This window comes from Saimiri boliviensis, chromosome 2, assembly GCF_048565385.1.
Source record: "Saimiri boliviensis isolate mSaiBol1 chromosome 2, mSaiBol1.pri, whole genome shotgun sequence".
NCBI classification, from domain to species: Eukaryota; Metazoa; Chordata; class Mammalia; order Primates; family Cebidae; genus Saimiri; species Saimiri boliviensis.
The window spans coordinates 30,476,500-30,493,341 of record NC_133450.1 but is presented as its reverse complement, the minus strand read 5'-3'; the positions used below and the strand labels follow the sequence as shown (position 1 = coordinate 30,493,341).

At 56.2% G+C, this 16,842-nt stretch overlaps 1 protein-coding gene across 9 annotated transcripts in view; it reads left to right on the top strand.

Annotated features, from left to right (window-relative positions):
- Window positions 1–455: 455 nt before the first annotated feature.
- PAPLN (papilin, proteoglycan like sulfated glycoprotein) overlaps window positions 456–16,842 on the top strand; it is a 55,103-nt gene continuing 38,716 nt past the window's right edge. The window contains exons 1-12 of one of the 9 annotated variants that reach the window (XM_010335267.3): window positions 476–542; window positions 3,250–3,309; window positions 8,722–8,837; window positions 9,729–9,789; window positions 10,153–10,258; window positions 13,292–13,422; window positions 14,213–14,336; window positions 14,787–14,867; window positions 14,978–15,150; window positions 15,329–15,452; window positions 15,954–16,080; window positions 16,465–16,530. In XM_010335267.3, coding sequence (XP_010333569.3) covers window positions 3,256–3,309; window positions 8,722–8,837; window positions 9,729–9,789; window positions 10,153–10,258; window positions 13,292–13,422; window positions 14,213–14,336; window positions 14,787–14,867; window positions 14,978–15,150; window positions 15,329–15,452; window positions 15,954–16,080; window positions 16,465–16,530 — 1,163 coding nt within the window. In that variant the 5' untranslated portion in view covers window positions 476–542; window positions 3,250–3,255. The other 8 variants (XM_010335266.3, XM_074393011.1, XM_074393012.1 and 5 more) reach the window with 8 other exon arrangements.

The following is a 16,842-nucleotide window of genomic DNA, read 5'->3' as shown; positions in this document are numbered from 1 at the left end:
GGAGAGTGCATTCTAGGAGTGAGAAAAGGTGCTGGGAGATGGGAAGTAGCAGCCTGTGTGCGGAGAACACCGTTGTGGCTGAAGAACAGGATCCAGGCATGGAGGAGAAGGAGGTGGCTGGACACAGAGGCGCGTTGTGTGTAGGGGAGGGATGGGAGGAGCGGACAGAGCACAGAGCTAGAAGTCTTGGTCAAGGGGAAATGGGACTGGACAGGTGACTGGCACTGACCCAAGAGAGGAAAGAAGGGGTAACCACAGAGTGGAGGATGAACCAAGCCCTGGCATAGACTCAAGCGGGTGAAGGCCTCAGGCAACACCGGTCACCACGGGGGGGGCCTCTCCTAAGGCGCTGTCCACCCTCTGGGATTGGAGATGGGTAAGGGAGACCGGGCGAGGTAGAGGGTGAAGCCAGGCAGCGGCGGGGAGAGAAAGTCCCACCCCTGCGGGCGTTCCTCGCAGCCCCGCCGACCTCGCGGGCTTGGGCCTGGGCGGGCACCGACGGAGCGGTCCTGGGCGCGGCCTCCCGGCGCCGGTGGAGACAGGTAGGGAGGCGGAGGGACGGGAAGCCTGCGAACGCCCAGCGGCTGGGGCAGCGCACCCCGGGGATTCTGCAGGAAATTGCTCGCCTGGCTCACGGCGACTGCGGTGTCGGAGAAAGTGGGGGACCGCAGAGGAGACCCGCCCCGGCTCGCTCTCCCGAGGTGGGCTCAGGGTCATCGCTCGGCACCGCGCGCCCCTGGCCGGGCGGGAAGGAAATGCGGGGAGCCGGGGAGCTGGTACCGGACGGCCCAGGTGTCCACCCTCCGCCTGCTCAGACCTTCCCTCGAGTGGACGCCACTCCTGGTGCATGGTGCAGGCGAGGCCCTGGAGACCGCGCGCCCCTCCCGGGAGGTGCCATTAGGCCGCGGGCCTGGAGCGCCCGGGGAGCCCCAGGGGCTGCCGGCACCTGCACCGCCACCCAGGCCTCCCGTGGGAACCGCGCCTCTCAGCCTCGGGGGTGCGCGGCGCGTTCCTGGGGTGGGAACGCCGGGCGCCTGGTCAGGGTGGGACCGACGCGGAGGAGGGCGGTGCGCGGGGGCCACGGGGACGAGCGTCGTGCAGACTAAGGCAGTACCGGAGTCGGCTGGGGACGGTGCAGGGGGAGGCTCGGTGGGCGGCCACCCGCCTTCCCACCCTCGCCGGCCTCTGCGCCCTGGGTGCAGGCCGCCACCTTCGGCCCTTGCTCAGCGCAGACGCGTTTCTCAGGAACACCAGGTTGAGGGCGCCCACCCGGTCCCTGCCCTGGGGCGGCAGGAGAGGTCGATGTCCCACGGCCCGCGGAGCTGCCCCGTGACCAGACCCGGGACTGGCCTTGGAGTCGAAAGGGTTGTTTGCCACCAAATGAACCGGAAAAACTGAATTTTTCAGACTTTGGAAAGGCAGATAGGGGCTTGAAGTTCAGTGCGATTGCAGCGGAGGCGGTGGTGCTCTGAATCATTAGAAGGAAAATTGTACTTTCCCGGTCTTCTCCTCAGCCTAGCCTAGCCCTAGCAGGAGGCTCCTGCTCTGGGAGCGGCCCCCTGAAAGAGCAGAGGCTGGGCCCTGGCAGCAACCCCCTCCCTCACCCTCCAACCCCAGGAATCTCCAACCTGACCACGAAAATAATGACTCAATGACTCACTGTGCCAAATTAACGAGTGTGTACATTGTTCAGTGTTGCAGGTTGCATTTCTGCTGATGTTGGCTTCTGTATACTGTCTTTTATTCTTGTAAACAGAAGTCATTTTATACCTTCAAAACATTTAGAACATTGGTAGCATTACAGATTTTAAAGTTCAAACCTGCAAGCTAGTACTTGTTTAAAATGTTTTGTACTGAATGGCGCACATTGCTTGTCATTCTGAGATACAGTGACATGTGTGTACTGAATGGCGCACATTGCTTATGTCATCCTGTGATACAGCAACATGTGCGCGCACACACACACACACACACACACACTGCACAGTGTGTGCACAGACTGGACACCCACACCAGATACCGCACACCAGACTGCTCATAGACCCACCCGCACACTGCACATGCACACTGCATGCATGCACACATCAAACCACACAGACACTGCACACACTGCCCTGAGCACATTACACTGTATTGCACACTGCACACACTGCACACTGCATGGCACATACAGTACACTACACACACTGCACTGTACACACTGCACCACACACACTGCACCACACACACTGCACCACGCTATACCACACACACTGCACTGTATACACACTGTACCACACACACTGCACTGTATATACACTGCACCACGCACACTGTACCACACACACTGCATTGTATACACACTGTACCACACACACTGCACTGTACACACACTGCACCACACACACTGCACTGTACACACACTGCACTGTACACACACTGCACCACACACACTGCATTGTACACACACTGCATCACACACACTGTACCACACACACTGCACTGTACACACACTGCATCACACACACTGTACCACACACACTGCACTGTACACACACTGCATCACACTGCACTACCACACACTACACTGTACACACTGCACTGCACACACACTGCACTGTGCACACACTGCACAGTATACACACTACACAGTGCATACTCAGTGTGTAATGTGTGGAGCACACACACTCTGGTGCACACATTACACACAGCACCACACACACTGCACTACATACATACACTGGTTATGGAGGCTGCCTATGGAGCCTCCCCGTGCAGAGAAATGCTGGCTTGGGTTTAAAATGGGATATAATTAGCATTTTTAGAGCATTTGAGTTTTAAAAGTGTCTTCAGAGACTTGATTTTTAAAAAGTCTTATTAGGGGTTTTTAAACAACTGATGTAATAGCTTTTTTAAAAGGAATCTTGCTGAATTAAAATATCAAGTCTAATTACTCGGATTCTGAACTCCTTGTTTTTCAACCACAAAAAAAGTATTTTTAATTGCGCTCTCGTTTTTTTCCCCCACTGGAACCCTGAAACAAGTTGTTCCTGAACTTCTGCCAGTTGCGGATGGGCCGTTTCTCGCTCACGTGTTGAGCTGCCCAGCGGGGCGTGCGCACTCTGTGTTCTCTGCTGCGCGCCCGGCAGTCCCGGTGCGGGTCTCCTGGTCACCTGTGGGCCACCGGGAGGGACTCGCCCACACGCTCCGGACGCACCCAGGACGGCGGCGGGGACCCTGGGCCGCTCTAACCTCATGCGTCTTCTGCAGGCTGAGATGCGGCTGCTCCTGCTCGTGCCACTGCTGCTCGCTCCAGCGCCCGGGTCCTCGGTGAGTGCGGCCCTGCCCCGCCCGCAGGAGGACTCTGCCGGGACGGCGCGGGCGGGGACGCGCGGGCCCGCAGGCTGCGTTCCCACGAAAGGGGTGAAGTCTGGGAAGATGGGCTGGGAGGAGGCGAACCCTCACCGCTGAGCTCCTTGAGAAAGGGCTGGGCCCTTGAATCCGGCTGGCTAGGTTGACCAGAACTGCCCGCCCGGCCTCTGGCGCAGTTTGTTGGGGTGGCAGCTTCCGAGGGCTTCCCTCCTTGAGAAGGTGGTGGGAGCTCTCCAGAACCCCCGCCCCTGGGTGGTCTTCCAAGATGGAAGGACAGGTTGGGGGCAATGCTGGAGCCAGCCAAGGTGCAGGGCTGGGTGGCCCATCTCACCAGACACCCGTCTTCTGCCTGGAGCCGAACACGGCTTCCCCTAAGCTGGGGTGTTTGGATCTAGAGGTTTGGGGTGCCAGTTTTTTTTTGTTTGTTTGTTTTTTGTTGTTGTTGGTTTTTTTTTTTTTGAGACGGAGTTTCACTCTTGTTACCCAGGCTGGAGTGCAATGGCGCGATCTCGGCTCACCGCAACCTCCGCCTCCTGGGTTCAGGCAATTCTCCTGCCTCAGCCTCCTGAGTAGCTGGGATTACAGGCACGTACCACCATGCCCAGCTAATTTTTTGTATTTTTAGTAGAGACGGGGTTTCACCATGTTGACCAGGATGGTCTCGATCTCTTGACCTCGTGATCCACCCGCCTCGGCCTCCCAAAGTGCTGGGATTACAGGCTTGAGCCACCGCGCCCGGCTGGGGTGCCAGTTTTTTTCCTTTCCCCTTGGGGTAGCACCTAGGGCAGGGCTGTCCCATGGAACCTTCTGAGATGGTGGAACTGTTCTGTGTCTGCTGTCCAGTCAGTAGCCCCTACGTCCAGTGAGCACTTGAAATGTAGAGAAATGAGTTTTAATTTCACTTGACTTTAATTAATTTAAATTTATTTTAAAATTGTTTAAATATTTATTTATTTTGGAAACAGAGTCTCACTGTGTTGCCCAGGCTGGAGGGTACTGACATGGTTTGGACTCATTGTAACCTCCACCTCCTGGAACTAAGCGATTCTTCTGCTCAGTCTCCTAAGTAGCTGGGACTCCAGGCGTGTGCCATCTCCCCTGGCCATAATTAATTTAAACAGTCACACGTGGCTAGTGGCTACCATATTAGACAGTGGACACAGGAAGCTGGATGGGGTCAGAGTTGCTGTATCATTAATGGGGGCCCCAAAGGCCAGGGCTCTCTGGAGAAGGTCCCTGGGTCTTGAGGATGAACAGGGAAGCTTCTAGACCACAGGCCCCACCCTGCAGAGCTGGGTGCTGCCCTGCCTCAGTGCCTGGGAGAACAGAAGTCTCAGAGGCAACTGGGCCTTGTCCTACCCCAGAAGAAATCTCCCAGGGTGACCCGCAGCCCTGCCCACCCCTCTGTGAGGCGGGTGGGAGGTAAGAGAGGAAGGATCCCTGTGAAAGGACCCAAACTATTTTCTGGCTTGGGGAGGGCAGGGGGAAGTGCCACGTCTGGCACCTGTGGGTAGAGGCTGAGAAGGGCATCTCTGCAGGGGTGTGTAGGGCAGACAGGATAGATGGCAGCGGTGGGCATCAGGCACTTCTCCAAGAGCCCTGCGAACCGAACATGGGCCACAGCTGGAGCGGTGGGTGGGCCAGCGCCAGCCTTTTTCATGTCCGCTCCACTACCTGCCAGCTTCCCACAGTCCCCTCTGCCACCCCATGAACCTTGCTCCCTAATGCCACTCTCAGGTCCTTCGGCATGTGCTTGTGGCCCAGCTGCATGAAGGCCAAAGCCCAGGTGGAGGGGGTAGCCGGACAGTGTCCAGGCCCCAGGATTAAATCCAGAGCCACCTCAGCAGCTGCTTGACCCTAGGTAAATCATCAAGCCTTAGATTGCTCTAATTTGGGGGTAATAATGCCCACCCCAGAGGCTGTCATGCAGATGAAACAAATCAAGGTTTCCAAAGCGCCCTGGGTCCTATTAAATCCTTTCTCCCTTAGAAACGCCCTGAGTAAGGCTGGGCGCGGTGGCTCACACCTGTAATCCCAACACTTTGGGAGGCTGAGGCAGGTGGATCACGAGGTCAGGAGATTGAGACCATCCTGGCCAACATGATCAAACCCCGTCTCTACTAAAAATACAAAAAATTAGCCAGGCATGGTGGAGCACACCTGTAGTCCCAGCTAGTTGGGAGACTGAGGCAGGAGAATCAATTGAACCTGGGAAGCGGAGGGTGCAGTGAGCCAAGATTGTGCCATTGCATTCCAGCCTGGATGACACAGCGAGACTCTGACTCAAAAAAACAAAAACAAAAACAACACCCTGAGTAGTCCCTGAGCCTCAGGTGGGGCTGGGCATGGCCTGGGCTGAGAACTCTTCTCACCCTGCCCTGTATGAGTCTGCAGGGGGCGTGGCCCCGCTCACAGCTCCCCTGCCCTCCGTCACTGGGGCAGGAGCCACCCTATCGAGAACCTTCTCTGGATCACTTAGTGCTGCCAGGGGTCAGCCTGAACAGAATGAGTAGATGAATAAAGGTGGCGGCCTGCGTGTTCCTGGGCCTCAGCCTCTCTTCCACCTGCACGCAGGTGTGTATGCATTCTGTCTCTTACACACACACACACACACACACACACACACACACACACACACACACAGGGCAGTTGATTCCCTGGGAAATAGTGTGCAGCAGAAAAGGGGACTCCTGAGTGGCTCCAGGTGGGAGTTGGAGGAGGCATGGGCGGGGCGCCTAGAGCAGCATAAGACAGGTGAGGACAGGCCCCAGGTGAGGCTGGATCAGCTCATTCCCGCTTCACACCACGTTGGGTGGTTCATGGTTTGAGTAATTACAGAGCAACAGTGTGCTCGTGCTGCCCGTGGCTGAAGGTGATTTTCTTCCTCTAAGAGACAGCGTGGAGTGCGTGAACAGGGCACAGCTCTTGGGATGGGCTAGGGCTCCTGGCTAGTGAACACATCCCTCACAGGGGCCTCACAGGTGCTGGGCACAGGAGGCACGAAGGCATTCTGGAAACAGCATGCCCCTTAGGGGGCCCTTCTTCAGGTCAGTCCTGACCCCTCCTTTTCCTCATAGCCAGGTGGTGGCTCCATGGCAGGGGTACCCCTCATTGCCTTGGCCACACCAGTATGCCAACCGCAGCTCCAGAGAAGGGTGGATTTTGCTGGTCGCTGTGCCAAGAAGCCAAGAGACATCCAAACAGGCTTTGGTCAGAGGGTAATTGACAGCCAGGCCCAGGCCAGCAGCTAAGAAAGAGCCATTCCTGAAGACCTCTCCTGAATACTTAAAATGTGGGATGAGGCTTCGTGTGGGGCGGGGGCTGCCAGAATCCCACCTGGGACTGCAGGGAGTCCTTTTCTCTGGAAAGTCACTCTCCACTCTCAACATTCAGTATCTTCCCTTGTGAAACTGAAACTTGATCCAAGTAAATTTCAGTTTAACTTTCACTGAGAGAATACTTTGAAGTTTTGGCTCACGGTTTTGAACGCTTAGAGATTTTTGTCCCAGTTAGAACTGAAGGAGTAGATGATTTTACAAAGTGAAAGCTAAGAGCTTTCAACAGCCAGTGCTTCCTTCTTGGTTGTACGTGTGGTTCGGCAGGCTTAGCGTGGTTTGTTCTGATTCAGGGTTCTAGGTTTGTAATAAGACAAGCATAACTCAATGTTTGGCACAGGGATGTTAGAGGTTAGTAAACCTTCTTCCTCACCTGCGATCCAGGGAAGCTGCTCCAGGCTCACCACGGAGGGAAGAGCCTGCTTTTCTATGTGACCACTGAGCTCTTTCTCTGAAAAGTGGGAATGGTATTTTTCCTTGAGATTCTTATGTGGTGATACTCTAAAAATAAGTCCCCTTCCGGCAAATGTTTGCATGTACACCGTATGCCTCCTGGCAAAATTGTGAAGTTACGTCTAATCCCTGTCTAACCCTGTAGGGAATCATCTAGTGTCTCATTTGATTCCCCCAGGGAGGTGGGGGCACAGCCCTGGCAGGGGAGCAGAGGCCTGCAGTGACGCTGGCTGGCCGCTGTGCCCACTTCTTCCTCTGTGGCTTCCTCTCTCTGCCTCACTTTTCTCATCCATGCAATGGGATCTGTTGGGTTGTGAGGATAAAATGAGGTAATATGTGTGTAGCATGTGGATTTCTGATGCCAGCTGCAAGGGGTCCGATCTCTCTGGTAGGAAAGGGTATCTGTTGGGATCATAATCCTGTGTGGCATCCCAAATAACAGTTCTTTAACAAGACAGACATGATTCCTCTCTCATGTAAACACCCAGGAGTTGGAAGCCTGTGCCTATTCTGTTGCACAACATCCTCTAGGCTCTGGAGTCTTTTCTATCTTTGCTTCACTGTTTGAAGCCTCTATTTCCAAGTTACTTCACAGTCTAAAAGGCTGCTCCAACTCCAGCCATCACATCTGCTTTCCAGACAGCCTAAGAGAGTACAGAAGGAAGAAGAAAGGGACAGATGCTCATGCAGCCTCTCTTAAGGAGGATACTAGCGGCAGCTGCCCAATGCTTATATCTCACTAATGAGAACTAAGTGACATAGCCAGTTAGCTGCGGGAAGTCTAAATTTTTTTTTTTTTTTTTTTTTTTTTTTTTTGAGACGGAGTTTCGCTTTTGTTGCCCAGGCTGGAGTGCAATGGCGCGATCTCCGCTCACTGCAACCTCCGCCTCCTGGGTTCAGGCAATTCTCCTGCCTCAGCCTCCTGAGTAGCTGGGATTACAGGCACACGCCACCATGCCCAGCTAATTTTTTGTATTTTTAGTAGAGACGGAGTTTCACCTTGTTGATCCGGATGGTCTCGATCTCTTGACCTCGTGATCCACCCGCCTCGGCCTACCAAAGTGCTGGGATTACAGGCTTGAGCCACCGCGCCCAGCCCAAAATGTATTTTTTAAAATTTTGGGCAGCCAGGCACCCAGCTGAGTCAAGTTTTCAAGGGTTCTTTGACAAGGGGAAGAGGGGATGAATATTGGGGTACTCCTGGGAGTCTCTGCCACAGATTAGCAGGATCCCCCCATGTTGTTTCCCTTTCTAGGGCCTCCTCCCCTACATCACTGTTAACCGACAAATACCTGGGCCCTCAAACTGCCCGTGGCTGTGGGGTCCCTCACTCCAGTGGCCCCTAAAACTCCAAACTCTTCCCAGCTGCCTCTCAGCTCCTTATGAGGAAAGCAGGCTAATTCTGAAAAAGAGTATGTTTTGGGGTGCCAGGCAGTGTTGCTAAATCCTAAAGGCTGGCCCCAGAAGGGAGAATCCCAGGCTCCTTGATGGGTGGGGAGTGTTTTTAGGCAGAGCGCCCTTGTAGGGTCCTGGGCTCAGGCTCTGAGTCGGCACTGCTGATGCGTGGTCCTGTCTTCTGCAGGCTCCCAAAGTGAGGCGGCAGAGTGACACCTGGGGACCTTGGGGCCAGTGGAGCCCCTGCAGCCGGACCTGTGGAGGGGGCATCAGCTTCCAGGAGCGCCCCTGCTACTCCCAGAGGTAGGAGACATGAAAATGGTCTGGCTTGTTAAAAGAGGGCAGGAGCAGGAGATGCTGGCTTCTGAGTGGCAGGCTGGGTGATTGTGGCCTAGGCCAGCCCTGGCCACACCAGCAGACCCACCAAGCAGCATATTCATTCTGGAAGCAACATTGGTGCAGCACAGGACATCACACAATTTCCCAGGGCCTTCCACTCGGGGCTGGAGCACACATGCTGCCTGTGGCCTGCCCCCCACCCCTCTCCAGCTCCTGATGCTGCGCCTGCCTGCAGGATGGCAGGTGCAGTCAATTTTGGTGGAATTACTGAATAATCTTCAACCGGCAATTCCCAACTCCTGTGGTTTCTTTGCCGAGTATAGATGTTCCCCACTTCAAGCAGTTTACTAAGTGAGTGCTGTGTGCGCTGCACTCTAGCAGGGTCAGTGGAGGAGGTGGGGCACAGAAGAAGGGGTTGAGGCTCCTCTGTCCCGGTTTGTTAAGGGGTTGCTCCTGAGAACCCTATGTGAGGAGGAAGAGAGACCAGGAATTATTCTAAGAGCCTTATACTGATGTCCTGCTTAGATGGCAGGATGGCGGTACCAGGTGGGTGGGTATTACATCTCAGGCACCTCGGGTCTTCTCTGGGAATCTGCCTTAAGAGGCAGTGGAGTGATCCTGCCTTAAATCTATAGGGTGGTGGAGCTCTGAGTCCTGCTTCTCCCGAGTACCAACACGGGCCGCCCACGGCCACCCAGGGAATTTATGGGGCAGGGGCGGGGGTCACCCTCTCGCCTCGCTGCTCCCACTGGAGAGTCCCGCAGAAGTTGGGGCCTGCAGGGAGCCCCAGGGCAGGGGTTGGGGACGTTGGCTCTCAGGCTAGTCCGCGTCTTCCCGGGTGCTCTGGTCCCGTAGGAGAGATGGAGGCTCCAGCTGCGTGGGCCCCGCCCGGAGCCACCGCTCTTGTCGCACGGAGGTAAAGCCCATGGGGCGCGGGGCGAGGGCACCAGCTCCCCAAGCCCCTCCCGGCCGACGTCCCCACCTGGATGCCCGCCCCTGGCTGGGGGCTGCTCGGTTATCCCGGCCTGGGGTCCTCCTGCCAGTCCACAGCAGGGCTGTGTGGGGACCCTGCACCCCCAACCCCGGGAACTGGCCTTGCCCTCCCCAGCCTCAAGCACCTGGAGGTGCGCGCATGGGAGACGGGGCGGGGTGGTGGTGGGGGGGAACTTCACCTCTGGAGGCTCAGACGGGGCGGGCGGATGAGGGAGACTCCCGGGCTCCCTGGGAGGTGGCTGACCTCGGACTCCGCCTCCTGGACCCCGACTTCCCCTCCTCCCAGCAGAGCTGCCCCGACGGCGCCCGTGATTTCCGGGCCGAGCAGTGCGCAGAGTTCGATGGCGTGGAGTTCCAGGGGCGGCGGTACCGGTGGCTGCCCTATTACGGCGGTGAGCACGGTGGGACTCGCTCTTTCGGGGTCTCTTGTAGACGTTGACGCCACAGTTCCTGTTGCTGTATTATAGAGGCATTGTCAAACATGTGCATTTTTAGAGACAGTCTGGCTATATTGCCCAGGCTGGTCTTGAACTCCTGGGCTCAAGGGATCCCCTGCCACGACCTCCCAGGGTGCTGGGATTGCAGGCTCATGGTGTACAGGGAATCTTCTAGACCATAGGACCCACCTTCCGGGAGAGATCGAGGCTTGAGTGCAGCAGGGCCATGTCGGCTGAGCAGCCTCGACCTCCCAAGCTCAATCAATCCTTCCACCTCAGCCTCCCAAGTAATTTTTTGAAAAAACGGAATGCTTCATAAATTTGCCTGCTCAGGGGTCAGGGACTGTGCTAATCTCTGTATCATTCTAGTTTTAGTATATGTGCTGCCAGAGGCAGCATGTGTCAAGTACACCATCAATCAACCCATAACGAATCACCAGTACCCTGCTCCCCCACCCCCACATGCCCATGGCAACCTGATGGCAGCCATTTTGAGGTCTTTCCATCCTTTCTCCCCTTAAGTATGTACGTTTTCAAACAAAGCTGTGCTCTGTCTGTACCATTTTGAGCCTGTTTTTGCTCAGTCTGCTGTGGGAAGTGTTCCTCCTGTCACAGACAGATGGAGGTGGGGAGCCCCAGGAGCAGCAGGAATGGTATTGCCGGGTCATCCTGCAGGAGGGGTTGGAAGGGGCTTGGTACACCACGACCTCATTTACCAAGGATCAGGGGCGGAGATGGTCTGAGTACCTCTGAGGAGGGTATAAGTAATGTTTAGAGAAATACAGTTCAGGAAAAAAACACCCCCATAAACACCACCATGTATGTCATTAAGCATTTTAGATGAGTCAGAAGATTCCTCAAGACAACTCTTCTGAGTTTCTGTTTTTCCTGCTTGCTGCAAATGACCTCTGGAGACCCCATGGCACTCTGGATTCCAGATCAATGAGCACTCAAATCCTCTGTGTGTGTTGTGGGGATCGTGGCTATGGGTGTGGCCCCAGTGGGACTCTTTAGCTTTCAGTATTCCCCCTGGATCCTGAAGTGGACACATGTCAAAAATAGAGTATATTCACACGGTAGAAACATTGGAAGACAGAGGAAAGTCTAGAAAGACAGTAGAGGGATGCCGTCAGTGGTGTGGAGATGACTATGATCCTATTTGTACTTTTGGGCTGTTTTAAAATGTGTATATATTTAGATAACTATAAAAATTAAGGTTGAATGCAGTGGCTCATGTCCGTAATCCCAGCACTTTGGGAGGCCGAAGTGGGAAGATCACCCAAACCCAGGAGTTTGAGACAAGCCTGGACAATATGGTGAAACCCTATCTCTACAAAAAATACAAAGATTAGCCAGGCATGTGGGCACACACATGTAGTCCCAGCTATTCAGAAGGCTGAGGTGAGAGGATCACTTGAGCCCAGGAAGTTGAGGCGGAAGCAAGCCAACGTCACACCACTGCACTCCAGCCCGAATAACAGAGTGAGACTTTGTCTCCAAAAGAAAAAAAAATAAAGCCAGGCCAGGTGAAGTAATTATCTCCTGCCTGTAATTCTGGTGCTTTGGAGGGCTGAGGCAGGAGGAACATTTGAGCCCAGGAGTTTGAAACCAGCCTGGGCACTGTAGGGAGACCCTGTCTCTACAAAAGTAAAATTAGCTGGGCATGGTGGCATGTGCCTATAGTCCCAAATATTTGAGAGACTGAGACTGGAGGACCACTTGAGTCTGGGAGGTGGAGGCTGCAGTGAGCTTTGATCATGCCTCTGCATTCCAGCCTGGGAGACAGAGTGAGATCTCATCTGAAAAACTTTAAAACCAGAAAAAAGTTACCCTCATCCTGCCCATTTCACAAGATCACTGTTAGCATTTCATTTTCGCTCTTCTCACGTTATTTTCTCCATATAGGCTTACATATTTGTAATGATTGCATATTACCATTTTGCATTCTGTGTTTTAAGCATCTTCCCACACCATAGAGTCGTCACAATCATCATTGGTAACTGCAAAGTCAGCATGTGTAATATTCCATTGATAGATATTTTATTTTATTTATTTATTTATTTATTTTTTGAGACGGAGTTTCGCTCTTGTTACCCAGGCTGGAGTGCAATAGCGCGATCTCGGCTCACCGCAACCTCCGCCTCCTGGGTTCAGGCAATTCTCCTGCCTCAGCCTCCTGAGTAGCTGGGATTACAGGCACGCACCACCATGCCCAGCTGATTTTTTGTATTTTTAGTAGAGACGGGGTTTCACCATTTTCACCAGGATGGTCTCAATCTCTTGACCTTGTCATCTACCCACCTCGGCCTCCCAAAGTGCTGGGATTACAGGCTTGAGCCACCGCGCCCGGCCGATAGATAATTTATTTAAAGAGTAGCCTGTTGTGGCGGGGTGAGGCGGCTCACGCCTGTAATCCCAGCACTTTGGGAGGCCGAGGCAGGCAGATCACCCAAGGTCAAGAGTTCGAGACCAGCCTGGCCACCATGGTGAAACCCCGTCTCTACTAAAAGTACAAAAAGTAGTCGGGCGTGGTGGTGTGCACTTGTAATCCCAGCTACTCAGGAGGCTGAGGCAGGAGAATTGCTTGAACCCGGGAGGCAGAGGTTGCAGTGAGCCAAGATTGCACCACTGCACTCCAGCCTGGGTGACGAGCAAAACTCCATCTCAAAAAAAAAAAAAAAAAAAAAAAAAGGCCTGTTGTAACCACTTCAGCCGTGGTAAATAATGCTGAGGTAGACTTCTTTAAGTGCTTCACTTTGTGCTGATTCTGGGATTTTTTTCTTCGACTTGATCCTTAGAGGTGTGACAGATTCATGGAGACTGTCCCTTCTCCTTGGGATGGGGCGGGGATCTGTGCCCCCCACCCCACTGTGGGGGCTGCTGCAGGCCCTTCTGACCCCCGCTTCCCTGTTGTGAGGGTAGGCCTTGCGCCCTGGGTTGGCCATCATCCAACCTCAGGATCTCAGTCTTGCTTCCTGCCTACCCCAGCCCCAAACAAGTGTGAACTGAACTGCATTCCCAAGGGAGAGAACTTCTACTACAAGCACAGGGAGGCCGTGGTCGATGGGACCCCCTGCGAGCCTGGCAAGAGGGACATGTGTGTGGATGGCCGCTGCCGGGTGAGTGGCGCCCCAGCGCCTCCCCTGCCTCGGGCCTGGCTGGAGCTCGGTACGGGTGCTTCCCTGTCCATCACCCACAGGCCCAGGTGGCTGCCATGAACTTGGTGTCTTCTCAAGTTATCAGGACACCAAGCCCAGCTCCTGGTGTCCCTTGCAGCCATCACAGATGCCCTGTGGCCCCTCACCTTCATCCTTGGAGAATGCTAGCCCCACAATGAGAGAAACCCTCTGGGTGGCGTGTTACAGAAACCCAGCTAAAACTGACTTCAGAAGAACAGCGAGGGGCAGCCGTAGGTGGATGAATGAGTGCTGCTCGGCTTTGCTCTCTGTGGGTCCAGCGTCAGATCAGGCTGGTTCTTTTCCGGAGGCGTGGAGGTGGCCTCCAGCTGCTCTGGGCTTCTCCTCTGGCAGCCTGTCCACTCCCAGGGAAAGGGGGCCTTGTTCTCAGGAGCTCCAGCCACCAGGGGTTGCCTCTGATTTGTCTTGGCTTGGGACTTACCCTGAACCACTCCGACCTGCCCAAACCCACGTTTGGGGGAGCTCCATTCAGACTCTGCGGAAGAGAGGCTTCCCTAAAGGAAAACAGGGCATCATTACCAGACGAGGGGAGATGGGAGCTGAGCAGACAGATAAGTGATTGTCAGCCACAGGCCAGTCCCCTCGTGACCGAACCACTCCTGACCACCCTGTTCTGCCGGGGCTGGGCGGGTGCTGGGGTTAGGATGCGATGGGCCCAGGTCTGACATGGCCATGATGCCGTCTCCCCTGCCTCCTGCAACTCTGCCCACAGGCTGTCGGCTGTGACCACCAGCTGGACTCGTCCAAGCAGGAGGACAAGTGTCTGCAGTGCGGGGGTGACGGCACGACCTGCTACCCCGTCACAGGCACCTTTGACGCTAATGACCTCAGCCGAGGTGGGGGTGGTTCCAACAAAGGGCTGTTGCCTGCCCCTTCTTTGCCTGTCCCCGCTCCGGCCTAGGCTCCAGGCCAAGTGGCCCTCGTGGCACCAGAAGGCTCTGACCATATCAGGTCACATCTGAAAGGCCCCTGTGGGCTTCGGACCCTTGCCCACTCATGCAGTCTCACCTCCCGCTGCCACTGCCTGGATGCCCTCCCCATCCCTTCCCTCTCTCAGTCTGCCCCAGGTGCCCTGAGCTTTCTGCCACCCTGGCTTTCGCACAGCAGCTTCCTCTGCCAGGGTTGCCGTTCCCAGCAGCTCGGCCCTGCCTGGCTCCTGCGTATCCTCTTGCTCCCATTCTGTGCTGCATGGCACTGGAGTCCTTGGGGGCTGCTCTTTCCTGCCATTTGAGGGTGCCAGGGTGGGGTAGCTCAGCACCCCCAGACGGCGTCTCTGCTCCCACCAGGCTACAACCAAATCCTCATAGTTCCCGTGGGTGCCACCAGCATCCTCATCGAGGAGGCTGCTGCCAGCAGGAACTTTCTGGGTGAGAGCCTGCCTTGGCTCCTGGGCAGGTTTGGGGCTACAGGGGGAGGTGCCGTGCTGCCCGCCCCCCACCCCCCACTTTGGCTAACTGAGGCTGTCTCCTCTGCACAGCCGTGAAGAATGTTCATGGGGAATACTACCTCAATGGGCACTGGACCATCGAGGCGGCCCGGGCCCTGCCAGCAGCTAGCACCATCCTGCATTACGAGCGGGGTGCTGAGGGGGACCTTGCCCCGGAGCGGCTCCATGCCCGGGGCCCCACCTCGGAGCCCCTGGTCATTGAGGTAAACAGGGCTGTGGGGAGAGAGGGCGAGTGGGCAGCACGTGGTCCCCAAGAGGCTGCCAAGCTCTGCAGTGGGGGTTGAGTGGCTCTGGGCCTGTGGCTGGCAGGGGCTGTGGGGCTGTGGAGGGTGTGGGAGTGCCCTCCAGCAGCAGACCCCAACCAGGACCCTCCTGTGGCAGCTCATCAGTCAGGAGCCCAACCCCGGCGTGCACTACGAGTACCACCTGCCTCTGCGCCACCCCGTCCCCGGCTTCAGCTGGAGCCACGGTTCCTGGAGTGACTGCAGCGTGGAGTGTGGTGGAGGTGCGGGCGTGGATGGCAGTGGAGGGCATGGTCCTGTGTGCCGGGCCATGGCCATGGTGGGCAAGTCACAACCCTCTCCTCAAAGGCAGTCCCTTGTCGGGAGATGGACAAGTAGGCGAGAAATCTCTGTTATGGGGGTCACTTTGAGGAAAACCCAGCGATCTGGGGACTCCATGAAGGACCCCAGCCTAAACGAATAGAACCAGAGGGGGCTTCCCAGAGGCAGTGGGCTTTCATAGAAGACACACTCCATCAGGAGTGGAGGTGGGGCCTGGGGTCAGTGATCAGGGGCCGGAGCAGGGCTCTGTCACTCACAGAGAAAACTCTCTGAGGCTCAGTTTCCTCATCTGTCAATGGGGGATGATGTGGCACCTGCCTCAGGGGGTCATCTGAGCTGAGACTGAATGGAGATGAGCTTCGGGGTGAGTGCAGCATGGCCTCGGGAAGGTGCTTGGTGAATGTTGACTGGTGGCTGCCTGCCGCGGCCGGGCCTCTGCACAGGTCACCAGTCCCGCCGGGTGTTCTGTACCATTGACCACGAGGCCTACCCGGACCACATGTGCCAGCGCCAGCCACGGCCGGCCGACCGCCGCTCCTGCAACCTTCACCCTTGCCCGGAGACCAAGCGGTGAGGCCTTGCCAGCCCCTCTACCCATGATGGGACCCCAGAACTTGGGTGGGAAGGGAACAGGGCCTCCAAGCTGCTTTAGGTGTAGGACAAAGAGTCGGGGGGTCCAGGGCTCCCCACGCTGTGGCCGGGGGGGTGGGGGAGGTGGCAGCTATTCCTGAGGGAGGCAGAGAATGCGCCTGAGCCCAGGGCTGGTATCTCTGCCCTCTCATGACCACGAAGTACTCAATGCCCACACTGGTGGCAGGAGGGTTTGGGAAGGTTCCAGAGGTCCCTGTCTGTCTGAGCCAGTGGAAGGCTTGGCTCGGCAGATGCTGATGGGTGGGCCAGGGGTCGGGCCCAAGGGCCTGTTGGCATTGGCCATGCCTTTGTTCGTGCACAAAGGACCTCTTACCTGCACCGGCCTGGAGCGTGGCACCTTGCTGGGGCCCGGCGAGTATGTGGGAACAGGTAACCTGCAGGTCACAGGCTCCCCTCAGGGCTGGCTCTACTGCATCACCGCCTGGCCTTGGTGGCAGCGGGCCTCCTGGGATGGTGGCGGGCTAGGCTTTGCATGGGGCCTCAGGGCTGCTCTTCCTCCGGGTCCTTGCATGTGTGGCCTGGCAGAGCCACTCCACGCATGGGTGAGCACAGCCTCCCCGGAGCTGCCCCTGACTAAGGTCAGGCCAAGAGGAATGGAGTCTGCCTGGGAGACAGGGACCTGGTGGGAAGGAGAAAGGGGGGTGGGGTGGGGCTCTGAGTGGTCGGAGCGTAGTGGGAGTG